The sequence below is a fragment of the Manihot esculenta genome, chromosome 4 (assembly GCF_001659605.2).
Source record: "Manihot esculenta cultivar AM560-2 chromosome 4, M.esculenta_v8, whole genome shotgun sequence".
Taxonomy (NCBI): Eukaryota; Viridiplantae; Streptophyta; class Magnoliopsida; order Malpighiales; family Euphorbiaceae; genus Manihot; species Manihot esculenta.
The window spans coordinates 23,505,367-23,528,622 of NC_035164.2; the positions used below are offsets into that span (position 1 = coordinate 23,505,367).

The following is a 23,256-nucleotide window of genomic DNA, read 5'->3' on the forward strand; positions in this document are numbered from 1 at the left end:
AGCCATTTCCTCTTTATCATCACCCGTCACCACTATATCAACAACATACATAATAAGAAGGGTGATCTTACCCTTGTGATATTTGATAAAAAGTGTATGATCAACATTGCTTTGTTGATAATCAAAGGATATCATAACTCTGCTAAACCTATCAAACCAAACTTTGGGAGATTGTTTTAGCTCATACAAAGCATTTTTTTAACCTGCATACCTTTTCTTGTGTCTTCTCATCAGCGAACCCAGGAGGAATTTCCATGAACACTCCTTCCTCTAAATCTCCATGGAAGAAAGCATTCTTCACATCAAACTGTTGTAAGTTCCAGTCCAAGTTGGTTGCGCAAGATAACAGAACTCTGATTGAGTTTATTTTTGCAATTAGGGAAAATGTCTCTTAGTAATCCACTCCATAAATTTGGGTGAATCCTTTGGCAACTAATCTGACCTTAAACCGTTTAATTGTACCATCAGCTTTGTGTTTCACTGTGAACATCCAATTACAATCAATGAGTTTCTTTCCAGATGGGAGAGTGACAAGCTCCCGTGCCTTCTACTGCCGAAAGTAGCCTACAACCTTTGGATGTATTAGAGCACATGCTTGTTATTTAAATTATTAAGGTCCGCTTCATTGACATTTGGGGGCGTGTTTTATCCATTGTTAGGAGTGAAAGAAATGATGACACCCTCGTTGGTGGCAATATTAGCAGCAATTCGTGAATTATCAGCCATTTTGAAAGTGGAAGAAGAGAGAGGTATTCTTTTATAAGAGAAAGAGTAGGAGATCAGTCGTAATCGAAATGAATAGAGAGGATTTAAAGGATTTTTCGGCAATGGAACCAAATGATATTGCATAAATTATATTATTGATGTGACCAAAATGGAACAATGTTGTGATTGGGTAGACCTACAAAAAAGAGAATGTGAGGTGGTGAGTGCTCACGGCAGCCACTCCGACGCTCAAGTCAGTATACTGAAGAAGAGAGCGAATGTAATTAACTGCTTAGAACTTTTGTGTGAGAGAGAATAGCTACATTTGCCAATTTGATTCTTCTCATTTTATACTATAAGAAAGTAGAGACAAATATAATATACTGAACTGTGCTTGATAATAGTAATTTTGTGTCGAGACTCGCCCTATTAAGGAGAGGGTGAGTCTTGTTGATAAACTGGATGTTAAGGTATTTGGGTCTTTATTTTCTCGAGTTGGACTGCGTTTTTCACTTATTAAATTTTTACTACGTGGCCCTATCTTGTAGTGATAACTCATAACTTATTTTGGACAATTGTTATGTAATATTACTATCATAATTTCTAATTTAAAATCTAAAATTTATAATTTAAAAATACATAGATTTAAAGATTCATATGAAGTATGGATTTATATTTTAAAGTAAGGATTAGTTAAGACTATAAGTGTTATCTATCTTTGGAGTATATAGTTAAATAGAATTACAAATATGCTTATGTGAATGTAAACAAAAGTTAAAATATACAAATAAGTAACACTTGATATGGTGGATGTACCAATTTAAATTAGTAAAATTTATTTTAAAGGTTTCGCTATAATTCATTTTGATGGCCCAGTTTGTGGCTTTGAGCAAAAGGGGATCACACAACATTTTGCGGTGATAATTATTTCTTTCTGTTCAAATCCTCCTTCCATACTAATTGGATATCCAGATAGCCAAGGGTTGTATTTAGTACTATTAAAATTTAGTAATGTTAAAATAGGTTTAAGTCTATGGACTGTTCAAAATTGTTCGTATTTTTTTTTAATTCAAACAAAAAATTTAGACTTTTTTCAAAATGAAGTTTTTTTACTTGACTTTTTTTGAGATTGAGTCGGTATAGACCGGATTGGACAGATGACTATCTATTTTTAAAATACTGAAACAATATTATTTTAAAAATCAATTTTATTGTTCATAAATAAAATTTAAAATGTGGATAGCAACAAAACAGTAGATAAAGAAAATGTATTAATTTTTTAACAACATTTAAATGTTGTTGATTTGGAGAAAGATGTTATCGATTGATATTTTCTTATTTTGTATAGTTTTTAGTAAGTTTATTATGTTATTTATAAGATTTTAGTAGATTTTGTTCATATTTTAATTTAATTATATGTTAAATTATTTTTTTTATTTGGAGATCTTAAATTGTAATAAAGTTATTAAAATTATAATTTTTTATTATTTTTATATTAATTTCTACCAGTGATGCATAGAAGATTATTGTAGTATTTGATTAGATTGAAAAAACAAAAAACAAAAAAAAATATAAAATTAAAATTTATTTGTTGATTATTTTTTATTACAATTCTCTTGTGAATTGAATTAATTTTTTTTAAATCCATTTTTTTATAGTATTGCATCTTTAAACAAAATAAACAAAATATTTGAGTAATATACGGTTTAAATTGAAAACCTAACTCAACTGAATTAATTTAGAAATTTAATTTAATTTTTTATTTATTTTGATTCGATTTGATTTTTAATTTTAAAAATTTTAATTATTTCGATTCGATTCAGTTTTGATAAAAAATTGAAAAAATAAAATAAAATTGATTAGTAATAATAATATATTATTTATAAATTTAATTCAATTTTCGATTAAAATTAATCTAGTTTGATTTTTATAAATAATAAAATATTAATTTTTAATTTATTTAATTAATTTAAAATCGAATCAAGCATGCTAACCCCTGCCAGGAGCAAAAGTTACCAAGCCAGGCCGTAGGAGTTCATCAGTTTCTATATGTCGTGTGGAGAGTAACGGTAGACGATGAGGAAAGAAAATTGTTGATGAAAAATAAAATATTAAAATATTATTTTCCTCCTAATTTTAAGTATGATTAAATGAATTATTCCACATCAACATATTTAAAGAGATTACTGTAAAAATCTCTCAATCTAAGAGCGTGAGATACCATGGTCTTACAATCTTAATTTTACACTCTATTTGAAAAGTATGAAACTATAAAATATTTTTATAATTAATTAAATAAATAATTTCAATTTTCTTAAAAATAAATACTAATATAAATAAATACCCAATTTTAAATGATACACAGATTCAAACAAGAGTACTAAGATTGAAAGAAAAGTAAAGACCCATCACTCAACAGACCATAATATATATATAACATAAGCAATCAGTGAACCAACATTGAAGTGATTACGAAATGTTAAGCTTTCCAAGACCCAAATCCTCCTTGTAGAGTTTCCAGCGAACATTAGCTAATGCAAGTTTCTCTTGAGCTCCAAGCCAATTCACATTAGCTTGCTTGATTTCACTTTCTAGTTTTTTCCATTCTTCTAAATCTTTGGAAACTTCTTTATTGCTTTTCTCCAACTCAACCAAAACAGACTTCTTATGAGCAACAACATCCTCCTTCTGTTTAATTAAGAGTTGAATTTGAGCCTCTAATTTTTCTTCTTCTGTTGAAAGTCTTAAGAATTCAGCCTCTTTGGAACTTAGCTCCTCATGCCTCTGTGCCAATTTTGCATCAAGATCAGCAGTTTTCTCTGACAGAGATGTTCGACGAGCTTGAGCAGTTTCTGCAGTGGTTATAACCATAGGAACACTCTCTTTAAATTCTGCTAAGCAAGAAAGAAGACCTTGCAAAATTGTCTTCTCATTCAAATCCTTACTATGTTGAATGAGTGTAAGGATAATTCCCTCAATATTGCCATAGGCATTAGCTAGTTGTATAGCTTCTAATGGCATATTAAGGAACCCTTTTAATGCTTCTTTTTGTTTCTGAACATCAGGTTTAGATGCTTGGTTTGACATGGAGGTTTCGCTGCTCATAGTTCTAGTCCTGCTTGCAAGTTCTGTCAAGAGACCTTTAGATGTTGCATGCACATCTTGGGAAGATTTTACAGGCTCAGAGGGAGGATCCTGCCATGCAAACAAAACAGATACTGAAACTTTAAAATATCAGATTTAGGTGGCAAAGGCAAAACATCTGTGTAGTTTTCTATTTGAGTAGTACTGTAGAAGGCGGAGGAATCAGCCTCTTCTGCGTCTGATTTGATTTTAAACCGAACCATTTACTGTTGACCCTAAAAATAATTACCTTTGGAAGAATCTTTGTGTCAACAGTCACTGAAGGAGGAGGTGACGACTTGATGACTTCCTTATCGGTGGTGGGAGTAGCAGCAGCTTGAATGCCTTCTTTGGTCTGGTTCAGTGGTTTAGTGTCTACTTTTGCTTTAGTATCAACTACTTCTTTTTCAGATGAAGGAACCTGGCTTGTTGGTGGTGCAGCCACTGGCTCAGATGGTTTAGTTTCATCCTTAGCCTCTTCCTTTTTAGGTTCAGGCTTTGAGTAATGCTTGACACTACGAACAAGAATCTCAACTTCAAGTATAAGGGTGTCGCCCACAAGATAACCTTCAGCAGAATTTTTTATTTTGCTAAGAGGAATAAAAGATGGGAAACCCCAATCTTTATCAAATGCTTTGAATACATGTTCTGTATCTGCAAAAACATGAGAGGAAAAGACAGTGTTATGGGCATTCTTAGCACAATCTAAAAATTTTAATTTTTAGACTAAATTGAGATTAAATTGACACTTTTAGGTTAATTTGAATAAAAATGTAAAATGGGCTGAATTAAACACACTCAATAAATATAGGGGTGGAATTGAAAATTTAATATTTTTTATTTGGACAATGATAGATAAACAGATAAATATTGGTGTGTATATGTAAATATGCTAAAATGAGAGTACCTTTTCTAACAGTCAGACTGTTATTGATTTGATTAATAACTGCAATGCTATATTTTGCATCTCTGCTCCATCCTTGCGGCAAACTTGTTGAGTCAGCGACTTCCAAATATATTGACAAATAATCCGCTTTACTTCCTTTGGGGTAAACAATCAAACGCCTGCCAAAAAGTAAAAAGAGAAAATAATATTTACACGACATAATATGAAAAAAATTATTAATTAAATTTTATAAAAAAAAATTATAATTAAGAGAAGTATTTTCATATTAAAAATATTATATTAAATATATCAAAATCTACATGAGATTTAAAAAATATATATACTAATTAGTTGTCATTCAATAAATTTATTAGTAAATTTTTTAAAATATTAAAAATATTTTAATATATTTTTTAAAATTATAAAAATTAATTAATCAATTTTCCATTTTAACCTCAATTGCATCAGAAAGATAAAAATAAATAAATAAATAAATAATAATTTGAGGAGAAGAGATGAAGGATACCATTGACAACCGCCAGCATAGAAAACCTCAGAATAAAGTTCTTTTTGAGTCAATGTGGAGAAATTGTTAATTCTCCATGTGAATTTAAACGGAGTTGCATCCCCCATGTTAATTGCTCTAATTCCTGCATAATAAAAAAAAATTCATTTTTATTATTTAAAATAAAAAAATCAATTCTTTTTAATTTTAAAAAATTTCATTTTAAAAAAATTAAAATCTTATATAATTTTATAAAAATTTATTTAAATTAATTTTCATAAAATAAATGGGACAAAGTTAATTGTTTTGATAATAATAATAAATCAATGCAAATAATTCTAAATAGTTATAATTATAAAATGAATGGGATAAAGTTAATTGTTTTGATAATAATAATAAATTAATGCAAATAATCCTAAAGTTATAATTATGAAATATTTTGATAATATGAGCTGCTGAGTCACGCCCAAAATCATCAAAATTTATTATGAAAATTGATCCATTAGAGAGAAATTCCATCTATAATTGAGTAGGCTGGATTGATTGGAATCCAGACTCATCAAAAAGATCCAATTCATTTGACAGGACGGAGTAGTAGAACGACTCTATTAGCGCGAGCGTCAGAAGAGAATTAAATGGTCGCCTTACGATGGTGAAAAGGCATATATATCCGTATGTACGACTCTGTATGATAGCGATAGATGATACTGTAATAGCGTGGCGATTATTCGTTACTAAACAACAAAGAAAAAAGAAATAAAGGAGGAAAATAGACCAAGCTCACTCATACGTAGAAAAATTCTATTTTCTTTTAGATTTCGATCAGATAATATAAAATTTTCCTACTTTCTTTCTCATATAAAGTTATTATATACAGAAATAGATAGATTTTAACCATCCATTATAATAAAATACACACAAAAATCACTATGATTAATGAATTTAATAAAATTATTACACATATAATAATAATAATTTTGAAATTTCTCCTTTCGTAGGCTATAAATAAGAAATAATGAAATAGTTTATAGAGAAATTTAAGAGGATCAAATAAAGAAAAACATAAATACCTTGAATGATTGGGTGAGAGTGTTAGAAGAAAGACAAGTTCTTGAAAATCAGATACTGCAATATATATATATATAAAATAAAGACAAGCCTCAATTACTTGTAAATTTATCTTTTCATATTCTGACCCATCTCTTACTTTTCAATTTCCATGATTCTTTCCTTTTTATATCAAGGAATTACTTGCACAGTGTGTGTGCTTTATTCCCTTCCTTTCTTTCCTTAATTATCCTATAAACTTTTTATAATTTATAATGTGGTTTTTCAAATTTAATAAAATTCAAAATTTATACCCGCTTGTTTAAAAAAAATATATATTTAAAAATATTTTTCATGGAAAATATATTTTTATATTTTTTATAGAAAATATTAAAAATATTTTTTTTGAAAATATTTTTTTAACAAAATAATTTATTTTATATTTTTTAATTTTAATATGAAAAATAAAATATATTAATAAATTTATATATATAATTGTTAATAAATTCTCAAAATATAAAAAATAACTTAATTTTTTTATTTAAAAAATATTTTTCATTAATTAATATTTCTAAGTGTTCTAAACACTAAAAAATATGAAAAATTATTTATTTGAAAAATATTTTCTTCAAAATAAATGAAGTTTTAGTTATTAATATTTTAGTGAAAAATAATTTAATATCTATGATACTATTTTATCAAAATAGTCACTTCATTAAATTATATAGTTTAATCATTTTAATTTTAATAATTTATATAATTTATTTCAATAAATTAGTTTAGGTTGTAAAAGACGCTCTACACAACCAATTCCTCCTTAAGTTTAGTTTGATTAGGAAATATTTTCTAATTAAACACTAATTAACAAATTGCCAAGAAACGTACTTGAGGTTCTTCACTTTTCAACTGTTAACTGCTTTAAGAAATAGAGAAATCTAATTCTAATTTTGCCAACCATGTGGTTTAGTTAAATCATGCAATTAATTGTCACTTGTATTCAAACAATCTAAGCAATTACAGAACTAAATCATTCAAACTAACAATATATAGTTATGCAATTAAAAGCAACGAGCCCTTATTGATTCTAATAGCAATGCAATAATAACATGAAGAACAAGTTGTATAAATACTAAAAAAATGGAAGTTTGACAATGGAGTTTCAGATCTCGCAATTCATAACAAAACTGAAATTTTCCCCACTTCAACTAGAAGAAGATGTGTTTAGCCATTCATGGTGCGCAAAGAATACATAAAGAGAAAAGAAAGAAGAAAAGAAGAGAAGTGTGGCGCCGCTGATGTTGCATGTTTACTGTTGGTTGCTACCTTTTTATAGATGCAAAAATCCTAGATCAGTCCTTTATGAGATGAAATTCCTTTTTGACTTGGTGTTTGATTCATTCCTTACTTGTATTTCTTCATAAATAGACTTTCTTGGGTGAAAGAATTCTTTTTTGCAGAGTGTTTGATATGTTTCAGATATGCCTTGATGTGTTTGAGATAGGATATAACTTTTAAAATTTGAATTTCTATAATTTCCGCGTTTCTGCACTTTTCTACTGGTGACAATCGATTTTGGCAAATCGACTGCCCCAATCGCGAGTCTGTGATGTCTTGTTTTTCTCTGTTCTGCGGTAATTGATTTGGATAAATTGCTTGCCCCAATCGTTTATGTGCTGTCCTGTCCTTCTCAGTTTCTGCGGTAATCGATTTGACATATCAAAACTTGACTTTTGGCTTCTTCTTCCCTCCACTTGTGCAGCCTCCTTGGTCATTCTTTGAAGTTGATTGGGCCAAATCAACTTTTCAACACTTTTAGGCCATTTTTCACCAAGTTTCCATTTTCCATCATTTTTTGCAAAATATAATTAAAAGCATAAAATTAGATAGAAAATATATGGTTTAGCATCGATAATAATAAAAAATGTGCCTAATTTATGTTCGATCACATGTTAAGCCACAAGGCAGAAATCTGTTAGATCATCCGAGTATCAGTCCTGTACACAAGGCATCTCATGCCAGGCCACAAGACGGAAATCTATCAGACCATCCGTGTAACAGCCCGGAAACCGAACTGCTACCGGCACTAGGATCCAGATCGGCTTAAGGCCGCCTAGACCCGTAGTAAGCCTACTGTGAACTCTGTGTATCTGTGAAATCCCATACATAATCATACATTTTCTGTAAACATTTAAAACTTTTCTTTCTCCACGGCTTAACCTGTGCATACTCTATCTCTCTACTGTAAAAACTTGCCAGAGCTCTCATCTTAGCTCAAGGCAGCTCGAACTCATACTATGTTAAGCCGGGCTTTTCATACATAAACAGAAATCATTTACATAAGATCATGTACCAACTTAAAGGGATACAACTCTTATCAATCAAGCACCATCTATACACTGTACATTTCCTTATCTCTTATATTTACATGTCCATACTATCTATTACATACATCTCTTTACGTTCTTCCTGTACTCTTCTTACATCTCTCTGTACTCTGAACCTGCACAACTGGGGATAGGGGAAAGGGGTGAGCTTCTATAGCCCAGTGAGCAGGAGCTATATAAAACAGTTGATAAAACAGATGTCTTTATGCCATGCAGCACATCACAACCATATACATCAAGGAAGAAGTTGTCACCTATAGCCCTCCACATAACTGACTCACATATAGTACTTAACTAAGCACAGTGCCTGGGGCGATTAGGCCTCCTCCAGGACTTAATTTTCTGAAAAGGTTTTGTCAGGGCGATTAGGCCTTCTCTGACTGTTTTCTGAAAACGTTTTGCCAGGGCGATGAGGCCTCCTGGCTATCTAACTTTACTAACAGGGGCGGTTAGGCCTCCCTGCTCACACTTATCATGCTTGACTCTTTACTTAATGCATATCATGTCATAGCATACCAAACTGAGGGCTAAAGGATCATCCAACATTCATCCGCATACTCATCACATTATGCAATGCAACACCTTCGTGAATTCTAATGCAACAACCTAATATCTCATGCTCCTTATGATGCATGAATCATGCTAAAACTTTCTTGAATTTAAAATATGCATAGTTAGTCCCACTCACCTCTGGCTGACTGTAGACTGACTTTGCAGGTTCCGGAGCAGTGCTCACTGCTGATCTCCCTGGTTTCTCTGGTCCGTTCCTACACAAGTGGACTCAGATGAGGGACCAAACTCACTCCATAACAGTTCTAAGAACTCTCTAAAAGACCCTCTAACTATCACATAACACATGCCAAAGCCAACTGGACAGGGCACTTTCGGCGGCAGGTTCGGCGGCCGAAACTCCCTTCCAGAAACGAAACTCACCTACTTTCGGCGGCCGAACCTCTACTTTCGGCGGCCGAAAGGCCTATACCTACACTTTCGGGTGCACCTTCGGCGCCCGAACGTCTTGTCCAGAGACGAAACTCAACCTTCGGCGGCACTTTCGGCGGCCGAATGTGCATGACAGATCCGAAAGTCCAGCTTCCGGAAGCAGCCTTCGGCAGTCGAAGCCACCTCCTCAAGGCTTTCGGCGGCTGAACCTCCCTTCGGCGGCCGAACCTGGTTTCGCCCGAAGGGCAGAAACCTGCTCTGCTTCATGCACACCTCCTCCTATCCCTCTCCCAACATACACACACAACTCCTCAACATGCATATACACTTGTACATGCTCAAAGGGGTCTAAAACTAGCCTATAACCCTAACAAACACAACATCTAACATATAAACATGCTTGAACATCAAAAACTCTAAAAATCTCCTAGAACCCTACTCATGCGGACTACCCCATAATCTTCCATAAAACCTGTAAAAAACATAGTAAAAGCTTCGGATCTATCCCTTACCTCTTGGAACACTTGAGGTTGGAAGCCTCTCACGTGGCGTTATGGCAAAATCCTCACGCAAAGCTCCAAACTTCAAACTTTGCTCCTTTTTGCTTAAAACTTCACAAATCCATAAAAACTCATCAAAACCTTAGAAGATTTGAAAAAACACAAAACTAAGCTAAGGAAGAGCATGATCTCACCTAGGTCTGGAGAACTGGGAAGCAAACTTACCCATTTGACCGACCTAGGGCCCTTTTAAAGATGGGTGGCCAGTCCACCTTCGGCGGCCAAACGTGAGATCCGAAAGCCATGCAAGTTCGGCGGCCGAAAGTGACCTTCGGCGGCCGAACCTTTGCATTTCTTCCTTAGTGCTTTTCTTTCAAAAACTCACTTCTCTAACCCTTGAAAACCTTAAAACTCTGTGAAAACATACTTAAACTTTCTTTAAAACATATGTATGACCCTTCTAGAGGGTTCCGACACCCGAGATTCCATCAGACTACAGGAATTTCGATGCCGGACTCTAGCCGGGTATTACAATCCGGGTATTAGTTCTGCAATACAAGGCATTTCATGCTAGGCCACAAGGCGGGAATCCGTCAGCCCATCCAAGTGTTAATCCCGAAACATAAGGCATCTAATGCCAAGTCACAAGACGAGAATCCGTCAGGTCATCCGGGTGTCAGTCCTGCAAAACAAAGGTATCTCATGCCATGCCACAAGGCGAGAATTTGTCAAGCCATCCGAGTGTCAGTTCCACAAAATGAAGACATCTCATGTCAGGCCACAAGGTAGGTCTACGCTACGCCGACCAATCGGGTGTTAGTCTCATTTCACAAAAGGTTTCTAAGGTATCTTATTCCAGGCCATAAGACAGGTAAATGCCAGATCGACCAACTGAGCACTAGCTCCATTTCACAAAAAGTCTCTAAGGCATTTATTACTGTTCTTACAATCACTCTCTGAAATCTAAAAGTTTTTTAGAAGGAAGAAGGCCCATTGTAGGCGGGCATGACTTTTTGACGATCAACAAAGGTGGGATGGACTGCTAGGTGAGCGAGTGAAGTCTGCAAGGAGAAAAATGAACAGAAACTCATCAAGACTGGTTGGGATAAGAAAATGCTCGGAAGCGTGCCAGAGCTAGAAAATGCCTGGAAGCTCGTTAAGTCTAGTCAGAACTGGAAAATGCCCAGAAGTACGCCATGACTGAAAAATGCCCAGAAGCTCGTTAGGGGTAAAGAATGCCCAGAAGATCAATAGGTTTTAATATTTCTAAAATTATTGCGGGATAAATCTTAAACAATCCAACTTAACACATAAATTTCAAAATTTAAGCTCCACAATTAAATATAGCCAGTATGAAATTGCCATAGCTTTAAGAATTTTAGATGCAGAAGTCATAAGAATGCCATCCTCATTGCGAAAAACCAACTTAATCTAATCATACCAGATCGAACAATCCCTACATCAATGTTCATTTTAACAAAATCATAAGGTGGTCGACACCAACTTCCAAGCATAGGAAGAATTATAAAATTATTCTTTAAATTATTTAGCATGAACATGTGATTTATCTAATACTTCAATAAAACGTTTTAAGCAAATTAAATCTTACAAATATAGAAAAGCATAAATAATGCGAAATTACTTTGAGTCTATTTCGTAGTAGAGAGTTTTGAATTTAAATAAACTGATTTTTCTCTATTAAACCTTATTAATTTTACACAAACTTTAGTGATAGAGGTTTTTCTATAAGAAATGACTCTCATTTCTCTTATCCATAAAAAGTGTATGTGTAAAACTTATAATGGATAGAGAGAGCCGAGAGACAATTATATATATATATTGACTTAATTTAGTACGTTCATCAATGAATAAATACTATTTATTTTAATTAAATAAACATTGTTTAACATTATCTCCCTTGATAAAATTTTAGCCCAGTGTAAATTTTTATATTCTCTCACTCTTGATATGATAATTAAATAATATAAATTAGATGTGTATGGAATAAACAAATTCTTTCATTATGTTTTTCATAAATATCGTGCTAAATAAATTATTAAGTGTGAACTATGATAATTATACATTATTTAGTCATATACTCCTTTCATATACCAAATACTAATAATTTATCATAGTAGGATCATAATGGATATATGTATAATATATCATTGTCCACATTAATATCTTAAAAGCCTTTTTGTTTTCCATCGTTAATTATATGCACACAATCATAATAAAACAGAAAATTTATAAAAGTATATCAAAAACCACATCATTGAACTCAAAGTATTTCATAGTTAATACATCATCTTGAATTTCTTTGATTGTAATATTTTAATCAATAATCTATAATCATGAGATCACTCTTATATACGTAATAAATACTCTTTATCTCTGAATTTTCTCCTTAACACTAATTAAGAAAAATATATCATTTTTAGAAAAAAAATATTATTGCAGAATTATACCAATAAATTGTCAGCAGCTCAATAATCAATGATATTGTTGATTGCCCAAGCCCTTAGATAAAATTATGCATTCATAATACATAAATTGCAATTTTAAAATATACCACAAATTATGCTTGACAATGCAGTGAAAAACTATATTGCCTTTTGCTCCTTCTATTAGGAGGAACAAATATTCAAAAAATAGACTTTTTATTGCCAATGCATTCAGCAGATTCTGAATCAAAATATCTATTTTCAAGTGATTAGATTTTCTAAAATGAGTATGTAGCCTTTAGTTTCCTTAAAAGCATCTAAAACTTTCTTTGTAGCTTTTTTATAATATACACTAAATTATTCACAACAAATAACATAACGTTTTTATTATATTCCGTTAGGTTCCATATCATTTTTTGACATTGTTTAAAACTAAATTCATATCTTTTCTTTCGTCTTACATAATATGTTCAAATCATTTACAACAAGCAATAAGTCATCGATACACAGAATTAAGAAAATAAACTTACTCGCACAAACTTTAGTGGTATCACAAAATTTTACATTCATTTATATATATAATTTCCTTATTTTTTATATCCCAATTAGAAGAAACTATGCAATGAAGCAACTACTTCTCGTAAACATACTGTGTGCAATGATTATTACATACAACATTGATGCATAAATAAATACAGTTAATATTTTTTAAAAAAATGAAAATCTGCTATGTCACTATAAATTTTTGAGACCTCTCCTTCATACATATTCCTTTTTAGGACCAACTACGTTTATTTGTTCTATCACCATTGGTTTATCATCCAATGTATATTATCCAACATAGAATAGCCAATGTAATGTTATTCTATATTCAACCCATGTACTCGAATTTTTTTCGTTTTTTTCTAATCGGAGTCCTATTAGTCAATACTAGCTATTCTTGTAATAACCGGCTAAACTCCGGTATCAGAATTCCTACCGTCCGGTGGAATCTCGGATGTCGGAACCTCTAGAAGGGTAGAGTCATGTTTTTATGAAATGTTTTTATGTATTTCATGTTTTTAAGTAAGAGATTAAATGAGTTTTTGCATGAAATCAACCTTGGAGGAAGACCCAGGTTCGGCCGCCGAACATGCATGCACTTCGGGAGTGCCTTAGGCCCCCGAAAACATGAGCGAGGGAAGTCCAGGTTCGGCCGCCGAATATGGCATGCATGCGGAGGCACGTTAGGCCCCCGAAAGTGGCCTGGCCAGCCACTATAAAGGGGTCCCCATGTCCGAACGGGCGAGATTTTCTCCCCATCTTCGGCCAAGGTGAGTTCTCCGTCGCCCCTTGTCGATTTTGAGTTCCTTCCTTCGAGTTTTCTTGATTTTCATGAGTTTGCAACTTGGTTTTGAAGATTTTGAACAAAAGAACGAGTTTTAGAAACTTGGAGATCTAAGGGTGGATTTCTCCTCATCTTCGAGTTGGATCGCTTCTCCTCTCGGTTTTCAAGAGGTAAGCCTAGATCCGACCCTCCTTGCATGTTTTAAGTAAGTTTTAAGTTGATTTATGGAGTAGAAATGCATGTGTAGGATTTTATTGAGTTTTTGGTGATTTTTGAGTTTATGTACAATGTGGGTTGTGTGTATGTGTTTAATGTGTATTGGTTGGGGCTTAGGATAGTTTGAGACCCCTGTGAGCTGATGGATGTGAGTATGCATGTTGTAGAATAGGATTTTGCATGATTGATTGTTTGGAGACTTGGTTGTGCATGTTGGAGCTGAGTTTCTGCCCTTTGGTAGAACTCAGGTTCGGCCGCCGAACCCGCTTGTGGAGGTAGCTTTCGGCTGTCGAAACTTGCCCCGAAAGATGACTTTCGTCTCTGGAGGGCAGTTTCGGCCGCCGAACATGCATGAGTTTCGTCTCTGGAAGGGACTTTCGGCTGCCGAAGGTGCCGCCGAAAGTGGCTGAGTTTCGGCTCTGGAGGGACTTTCGGCCGCCGAACCTGCCGCCGAAAATGCCCTGTCCAGCCTTCTTTTGCATGTTTTCTATGATTATTGTAAGGTGTTTTAGGGGGTTTTTGGGGAGTATTTTTAGAGTTATGTTCATGTATGTTTGGTCCCTCATTTGAGTCCACCTGTGTAGGTTCGGACCCGAGGAACCGAGGACCCCAGCAGTGAGATAGCTGCTTCGGTGTTTTGTCAGAGCTAGCCAGAGGTGAGTGGAATAAACCTTACTGTTTTAAGATAATGAAAGTTCTAGCATGATTCACGCATCATGAATGCCATGAGATATATTAAGTTGTTTACATTAGAATTCACGAATATGTTGCATTGCACATTATGTTGTTGATGTGGGTGGATGTTGGATGATCCTTTAGCCCTGGTATGATATGTTATGATGAGAAAGTCCAGGTTGTGCCTGCACTACGCCCCTGGCACCATGTAAGAGAAAGTCCGGGTTGTGCCTGCACTACGCCGCCGGCACGATTAATTATGTATGAGGGCTATTGGTGACAAGTCTATCCTTTATGTGAATTGTTTGTGATGTGATGCATACCATGAAAGCATGAAGTTAATTAAATATTATATTAGTATTCTGCTCACTGGGCTCTAGTAGCTCACCCCTCTCCCTTCACCTCCAGGTTTGCAGGTACGGGCTAGTTCAGGAGGTCAGCAAGTGTAAAGAGAGGTTTATGTAATAGCCAGTAGTGGACATGAAAATGATGTAATGATGTTAATGAACGGTTATGTAATGTAATTTATGTCCTTGAGAATTAGTTAATGTGCTTGACCCTAATATGTTAGCGGATCCCTTGATACATGATTTATAAATGAATTAATGATGTTTTATGCGATCCAAGCATATTGTATGTTATGATACCCCATTGGAGCATTTGTTGAGGACTCTAGTGTGAGGTTTATGTTTATGAGATGTGCATGCACAGGTTATGCTTGGAAACAGAAAAGAAAAATTTTTATAGCTTATGAACATGTTTGACCATGTATGGGATTCCACAGGTACTCAGGGAGGTATGTTAGGCTTGCTACGGGTCCCGGCGGCCTTAAGCCGACCTGGATCCTAGCGCCGGTAGCGGTCCGGTTTCCGGGTCATTACAATTCTAATGGTTTTTTATAAAATAGATGATTAAAAATTCAATGAGTTAGTTTTTCATGAATCACTCTTTAGTTACTCTTTAGTCAAAATTTCAAATACTATCTTAAATGCTATTTGATGTTGCAACTTTGTTTTTTTCTCCTATATCCTAAAAAAATTGAGAATCGCAATAGCAAATAAGCGTGAAGCACTTAACATTTATTTAAAATGTGAATTTCTCTCCCATAAATTAGGAGACAAATAAATAACTTTTGTTATCTACAAAAAAAGTGATGCATGTCAATGTACTTATGGTCATAAAATTAAGAGATGAGAGTATAATCAACTTGTAATAAAAAAACATGTAATCAATAACTAATCAGTGGCATTTGACTTAGATTTAGGCAAGATGAGAATTAAAATAGAAATAAAAGCAAGGATTGATAAAATAAGAGAGAATTAATATGATATAAGAAATCCCAGAAACAACATGGAAGTGCTTACGAAATGTTAAGCTTTCCAACACCCAAATCCTCCTTGTATAGCTTCCAACGAACATTAGCTAATGCTAGTTTCTCTTTAGCTCCAAGCCAATCCACATTAGCCTGCTTGATTTCACTTTCCAGATTTTTCCATTCTTCTAAATCTTTGGAAGCTTCGTTATTGGATTTCTCCAACTCAACCAAAACAGACTTCTTATGAGCAACAATATCTTCCTTCTGGGTAATTAAGAGTTGAATTTCAGCCTCTAGTTTTTCTTCTTCTTTTGAAAGTCTTGAGAATTCAGCCTCCTTGTAACTTAGCTCCTCATGTCTTTGTGCCAATTTTTCATCAAGAACAACAGTTTTTTCCTGACAGAGATGTTCTGCGAGCTTGCGCAGTTTCTGCAGTGTTTATAGCAACAGGAACACTCTCTCCAAATTCTGCCAGGTGAGAGAGAAGGTCTTCCAGAATTATCTTCTCACTCAAATTGTCACTGTGTTGAATGAGTGTAACGATAATTCCCTCAATATTGCTATAGGCATTAGCTAGTTGTATAGCCTCTAATGACATATTAAAAAACCCTTTTAATGTTTCTTTTTGTTGCTGAACATCAAGTTTAGGTGCTTGGTTTGACATGGAGATTTCACTGCTCAAAGTTCTAGTCTTGCTTGCAAGTTCTATAGTAGACCCTTGTATATTGTATGCACATTTGGGGAAGGTTTTCTAGGCTCAAAGGGATGATCCTACCATGCCAACAAAAGAAACATGTCTATCAAACATTAAAATATCGGTTTTAGGTGACCAAAAAATCTACAGTTTGCAACTTGAGCAGTGCAATAGAAGGTGGAGTCATCAATGCCTATTCTATATAATATATAAAATGGGAAGAATCAGTACTTTTTGAATAAACTTTTTCTAAGCTACCATCCGAGGAGGTTCTCCTTGCTATTAAAAAACTTATAAATTAATGTGAATGAAGATCAGCAAATAACACCATCAGATATTATTATTGAACATTGCTCTTTTAGTGTTTATGATGCTAAAACTTAAAAGTTGTTAAACCTAATATATACTGTATAACCTTATATATGCAATACATAAAAAGAACAGAATTACCATTAAAGGAATAGTCTCAGCAATCATTGAAGGAGGTGGTGAATACTTGATAACCTCTTTATCATTGGTGGGAATACCAGTTTGAATGCCTTCTATAGTCCGGTTCAGAGGTTTAGTTGTTAAAGGAGCTTCAATAACAGTTGTTGATACAACATTTGCTTTAGTATCAACTACTTTGTTTTGTAATAAAGGAACTTGGTTTGTTTGTGGTGCAATCACTGGCTCAGATGGTTTTGTTTCATTCCTTGCTACTTCCTTTGTAGGGTCAAGCCTGGAGTAATGCTGGATACTGTGAACAAGAACCTCCACTTCAACAAGAAGCATATTGCCCACAAGATTCCCTTCTGCAGAATCTTTTATTTTGCCAAGAGGAATGAAAGATTTGAAACCCCAATCTTTTGCCAATGCTTGGAATACATGTCGTGTGTCTACAAAATATATAAGGCAAAACAATGTTAGAAGCATTCTTAGACATTCCAATTATGATTTACAAAGGGGACAATTGTGATCAAAGTGTTCTCTCTTTTTTTTTCTAATTGATGTGAGACGAAAGGGTGAATTAGTGGAAGCTTATTAGAAGACACTGGAAGTGATTCTCAAATGGAGACTTGGACTGGAGAAGCAAATGCAATAAAAATTCTTCAATTTGCTGCATAACATGACAGGATTAGCCCCCTTGTTTGACTCCACAAAAGAAAGCAACTTAGAAGACTAAGCTCGTTACCAAATTCTGTAGCCAAAGCAGAAGCAGAAGGAATTATGTGCCAATGAATCTATAGTTTTTCATTAATGCAGCAATTTGGTGAAGGCTGTGCCTGAATGGCACGAAGATGTAATCAAAGGTGTCAAGAATATGGTGGAGTTCTTGGGGGAGAAAAAAAAGGTGGTGTTGTATCAAGGACAACTTAATTTGAGAGATGGTACCGTTTCAACTGAATGGAAGGAAATAGAGAGGCTTCTTATAACGGAATGAAAGGTGTGGGTAGCAAATGGAGAGCTTGCTGGGTTTGTGCAAAGCGGGGGAGATTGAGCAGTATGGGTTTATCATAAAAGAAGAGTACATTGTTTAAACGCTTGCTGAAATTTATCAAAATTAACTAAATAGTCCTTATTTTTTCTAAGAAAAAAACTAATTAAAACATATCTATATTTTGTAAAATATAAATCTTTAGTTCTTCAGTCAAAAAGATGTTAGTTAACTTGTCTTAGTCTCTTAAATGTTTATAGTTACTATTCATATTGTTTAATCACTCTAAACAAGGCCAAAATAAATTGTCTAGCTTTTTTATTTTTAGGCTAAATTAAGCTTAAATTGTAACTTGTAAACTAATTTGACAAAAAAATAAAATGGGCTGAATTGAATATCATTAATAAACACAGATTTGGTCATGACTTATTTTGATAAGGATAGATAAATATTAAATAGGTAAGATATAAGATATGTGTGGTTATATAGCTTAATTATGCTGAATCAGAGTACCTTCTCTGACTGTCAAACTATTGTTGAGTTGATTTTTAACTGCAAAGCTAATTTTTGCATCTCTAATCCATCCTTGTGGCAAACTTGTTGAATCAGCAACATCCAAGTATATTGACAAATGATTCACATTGTTTCCTTTGGGGAAAAGAAGCAAACACCTGCCGGACAATAAATAAAAAAGAAAAAAAATAAATTTTCAGGACCACATTGTTTCCTTTGGGAAAAATAAGCAAACACCTAACGAACAACAAATAAAAACAAAATTTCAAGAAAATATTGCATCATAACAAAAAACGAAAAAAAGTTAACAAGAAGAGATCAAGAGTACCAATTACAACCACCAGCACAGAAAACCTCTGAATACAGTTTATTTGTAGTCAATGTGGAAAAGTTAAAACCTAAGAACCCCCTTCTTTAATTGAAGGGAAAATCCATTGTGACCTTCAATAGCTCTTCAGGTATTATTATTATTTTTTTAATTAATGTGATACTTAAAAATATGTTCCTCAAAAACATAAATATGTATATATTTTCTCTTGAAAAATTTACTTTTTAATTTTTATGGTATAAAAAAAATTAATTAATTCTTCAGTTTTCAAAAAATCTTTTAAAACATCTATGAAATTTTAAAAACTGCTAATTAGTCTCTCAAATTACTCCTACAGTGTCTCAGCTGTGCAAAATATTAAAATTTTAAGTTATGAGAAGTGTGTTTGGTTGGTAAGAAACCATTACAAAAATAATTCCATTTTCGCATCAACTTGCAGTATTTCTCAAATAGAAGGGCAAATGTGAAATCATGACTCATAATTATTTTTTAATTTTGTTAGACCAAAATATACAAAGACATTGAACACTTTAACATCAATTAAAATGAAAATTGAAGAACCCAAATCTTTTTTAAAGGAAAATCAAGAAAAGAAAGTTAAAAAAAAAACCCTTACGTGACAATGGAGTCCCACAAGTGCTAAAGGCAGCATGAGAATCAGGAGCCGAACCAGAATCCATAGAGAGTTCGAACGAGTCCTAAGAATTAGTAATGCTTCGAATGATAGTTGGGTATGTGAGTAGAGAGACGGTGAAAGACAAAAGTGAGGGGGAAATTCGTCCGTGCATTAGGGCGTATACATCCATGGATGTAACCATGACACATAATTTTTTATTGGTTGGTATACAAATACACTTGTATATCCAGGTACATGCAATAATTTTTTTAAAATAGGCTTATTTGATCTTAGTGAAAAGTATAAGGACAAATATACGATATTCTGTGCTAAGACATGTGCTAGCTTGTTCCCTTCCCTTTTAATAAACTTGAAACAGATGGACTCAAACTGGGAACTCAAGCAATTGATGTCATATACACTGTTCTGAATCTGAATATAAACAAGAGCACCCTGCAAACCTTGAATCAATTGAAGGCAATCACCATCAATGATAGCTTTAGAAAACCCTTGAGCTGACAATAAATTGAGCGCTTCCCTGTAAGCTAGCAACTCAGTTGTAGGAGGATCAGAGATATAACATAGGTTTGTATGACCAATCCACAATATTGCCACTAAAATCCCGAACCACAACTGCTAGCGCACTACAGGCATTAACTAAATCAGTAGTAACATTAAAATTTACTTTGTTTATAGTGGTAAGAGGAGGTGACCAGAAAGGAGAATGTGCCTATTTAGTTTCTGGCTCCATAGTATCTTTTAGATTGCAATCTCTTAATTCCTTGTGAAAGTTTAGGGTTGAGGATATAACTTCACGAGGTTGTTAGATTGCACCAATGAAAATCGCAATGTTCCTTGATTTCCATTCTCATAATGAAAACCATGAGTTGGAGCAATGTTCCTTGATTTCCATCTTCATAAGGATAGGGTCGTCCCTTATTTACACTCTCAATCTCATTTTTTAGTTGCCGACACTCTTTTGTCGTATGATTATGATTTTCGTGAAAATGGTAGTACTTAGTCCTATCTCATTTCTCTGCTTTTTCGAGATTGAGCTTGGGCAACCATCTGGTTTCTTTGTCATTCTTTCTGATCCATATTAAGATACGAGTATGTGAGTCATTCAACGGAGTATAATTTTTATACTTACTTTAGTTGTCCCTTCTTCGAGAGATGGGATAACTCTTATGATCTCTTTCATATTCTCGCCTCTCGAGTTTTTGATTTTGCTTTTGGTTCGCCCTCTTATCCTCTTTTAATGCTTGGACTTCGTCATCTAACCTAATATACTTTTGAGCTTTATCTATCAACTATTGATACGTCGCGACCATATTTTTAATCAAAGAATCCATGAATTTGACGTTTTGTATTCCTTTCTTTAATACTTCACACGCTATTTCGTAATTTAATTCTTTCACCTATATGGCTTCAGCATTGAACCGTGAGATAAAACTTTTTAAAGACTCGCTATCTTCTTGGTGGATCTTCTGCAAGTCAAAGAAATATTTTTTAGGAGGTATATATATAATAAATTTGGATTTAAATAATATAGCAAACTGTGTGAAGTTTTAAATTAAACCTGAATTCAGATGTTGGTACCATTTCTACGCCAAACCTATGAGTGTTAATAGAAACATTCGGTATAATACAAAGTTATTGACATCCTGAAGTTGCATGGTTATCCTAAAAATTTTCAGGTGGCTTCTAGGATCTGTTGCTCCATCATATTTGTTCAAGTTAGGCAGCTTGAACTTGGTTGGGAAGGTTTATGCTAAAATTTCTTCTGAAAGAGGCAAGGTGCCATCTAAGCCAAACTCTTTCTCTTGTTCCTTTTGGTATCTTTGCACGGTCTATACTAACTTTCAATTGATGCCTTTTGGAGTTTCGTCTGATTCATCTTCAGATTCGGCCTTTCCCTTAGGCCGCCTTTTGACCGCTTCTGTCCGAGCCCTTGGAGTATCTACAGAGGCTTCCTCCCTTCTTTCGAGAGCCATGTGCAATGCCTCCTCCTGTGCCTTGTACTGCCCAAGAATAGCCTGCAACCTTTAGATGTATTGGAGCATCTGCTTGTTATTTAAATTATTAAGGTCCGCTTCATTGACTATTGGAGACGTGTTTTGTCCATTGTCAGGAGTAGAAGAAATGATGACACCCTCGTTGGTGGCGATATTAGCAGCAGTTCGCAAATTATTGGCCATTTTGAAAGTGGAAGGAGAGAGAGGTATTCTTCTATGAGAGAAATAATAGGAGATCGGTCGTAATCCAAATGAATAGAGAGGATTCAAAGGATTTTCCGGCAATGAAACTAAATGATATTGCAGAAAATATATTGTTGACGTGGCTGAAATGGAATGATGCTGTAATTGGATAGACTTATAAAAGAGAGAATGTGAGGTGGTGGATGCCCACGACAACCACTCTGACGCTCAAGTTAGTATACTGAAAAGAGAGTGAATGTAATGAATTGCTTAGACCTTTTGTATGAGAGAGAATATAACTACATTTGCCTCTGTAATTCTTTCCCTTTTATACTGTAAGAAGGTAGAGACAAATATAACATTTTCCAATAATCCGGCAATGATATAGTTAGCTTATTGATAAGGAATTTTCACTAGCTAATTGGTCGAAAATTCCGTAATCGCAGACATAATGAGAATACACTGAATTGTGCTTGATAATGGTAACTTTGTGCCGAGACTTGCCTTGTCGAGAGGAGGGCAAGTCTTGTTGATAAATCAGATATTAAGGTATTTGGGTCTTCCTTTTCTCAGACTAGACCGCATTTTCTACTTATCAAACTTTTGTTACGTGACCCTATCTTGTGGTGACAGCTCGTGACTTACCTTAAACAATTGTTATGTAATATCACTATCATAATTCCTAATTTAAAATCTAAAATTTATAATTTAAAAATACATAGATTTAAAGATTCATATGGATTTATATTTTAAAGTAAAGATTAATTAAGACTATATTTGTTATCAAATCCATACTTTAAAGTAAAGATTAATTAAGACTATATTTGTTATCAATCGTTGGAGTATATAGTTAAATAGAATTACAAATATGCTTATGTGAATTTAAACAAAAGGTAAAATATATAAGTAAGTAACACTTGATATGGTCTACGTACCGATTTAAATTAGTAAAATTTATTTTAAAGATTTTACTATAATTATAATAAATATAAAAGTTTGAGTGTATCAATTTTCTAGCAAAATTTAGATGTTGTTGATTTAGAAAAAAATAATATTGATTGATATTTTCTTATTTTGTGTAGTTTTTAATAAGTTTATTATGTTATTTAGATGATTTTAGTGGGTTTTCAGATTTTAATTTAATTATATGTTAAATTATTTTTTTATTTGGAGATCTTAAATTGTAAAAATTATTAAAATTATAATTTTTTATATTAATTTCTGCCAGCGATGCATATCAGATCATTGTAGTATTTGATTAGATTGACAAAAATAAAAAAAAATGTAAAATTAAAATTTATTTGTTGATTATTTTTTATTACAATTCTCTTGTGAATTGAATTAATTTTTTTTAAATTCAATTTTTTATTTATTTTATAAACAAAGGAACATGTTCGTGAGCCTAGTACAGGTCGAGTTGA

General features: G+C 33.4%; 2 protein-coding genes across 2 annotated transcripts; both read right to left on the reverse strand.

Annotated features, from left to right (window-relative positions):
• Positions 1 to 3,038: 3,038 nt before the first annotated feature.
• Positions 3,039 to 6,397, reverse strand: LOC122723560 (MATH domain and coiled-coil domain-containing protein At3g58270-like). The gene is made up of 5 exons (XM_043956223.1): positions 6,290 to 6,397; positions 5,241 to 5,364; positions 4,736 to 4,893; positions 4,079 to 4,482; positions 3,039 to 3,900 (listed from the first exon to the last, which is right to left on the reverse strand). Exons 2-5 carry the CDS (start codon positions 5,345 to 5,347, stop codon positions 3,175 to 3,177), a joined length of 1,395 nt encoding a protein of 464 aa, XP_043812158.1. The 5' UTR covers positions 5,348 to 5,364; positions 6,290 to 6,397; the 3' UTR covers positions 3,039 to 3,174.
• Positions 6,398 to 16,049: 9,652 nt separating this feature from the next.
• On the reverse strand, positions 16,050 to 21,835 carry LOC110613284 (MATH domain and coiled-coil domain-containing protein At3g58270-like). Its single transcript, XM_043955607.1, has 4 exons — positions 21,750 to 21,835; positions 18,694 to 18,851; positions 17,214 to 17,641; positions 16,050 to 16,840 (listed from the first exon to the last, which is right to left on the reverse strand). The coding sequence occupies exons 1-4, from the start codon at positions 21,833 to 21,835 to the stop codon at positions 16,775 to 16,777; spliced, it is 738 nt and encodes a 245-aa protein (XP_043811542.1). The 3' UTR covers positions 16,050 to 16,774.
• Between the last annotated feature and the right edge of the window lie 1,421 nt (positions 21,836 to 23,256).

Bases quoted from the DNA above. Each gene is read 5' to 3' on its own strand.
- LOC122723560 (XM_043956223.1), bottom strand. From the start codon at position 5,347: ATGGGGGATGCAACTCCGTTTAAATTCACATGGAGAATTAACAATTTC. The intron at 4,894-5,240 runs GTATCCTTCATC...ACTTTTTGGCAG, and splicing joins TATGCTGGCGGTTGTCAATG to GCGTTTGATTGTTTACCCCA. The intron at 3,901-4,078 runs GTAATTATTTTT...TTTGCATGGCAG, and splicing joins ACACAAAGATTCTTCCAAAG to GATCCTCCCTCTGAGCCTGT.
- LOC110613284 (XM_043955607.1), bottom strand. From the start codon at position 21,835: ATGGCCAATAATTTGCGAACTGCTGCTAATATCGCCACCAACGAGGGT. The intron at 17,642-18,693 runs GTACTCTGATTC...TATATTTTGTAG, and splicing joins TAGTTTGACAGTCAGAGAAG to ACACACGACATGTATTCCAA. The intron at 16,841-17,213 runs GTAATTCTGTTC...TTGGCATGGTAG, and splicing joins CTGAGACTATTCCTTTAATG to GATCATCCCTTTGAGCCTAG.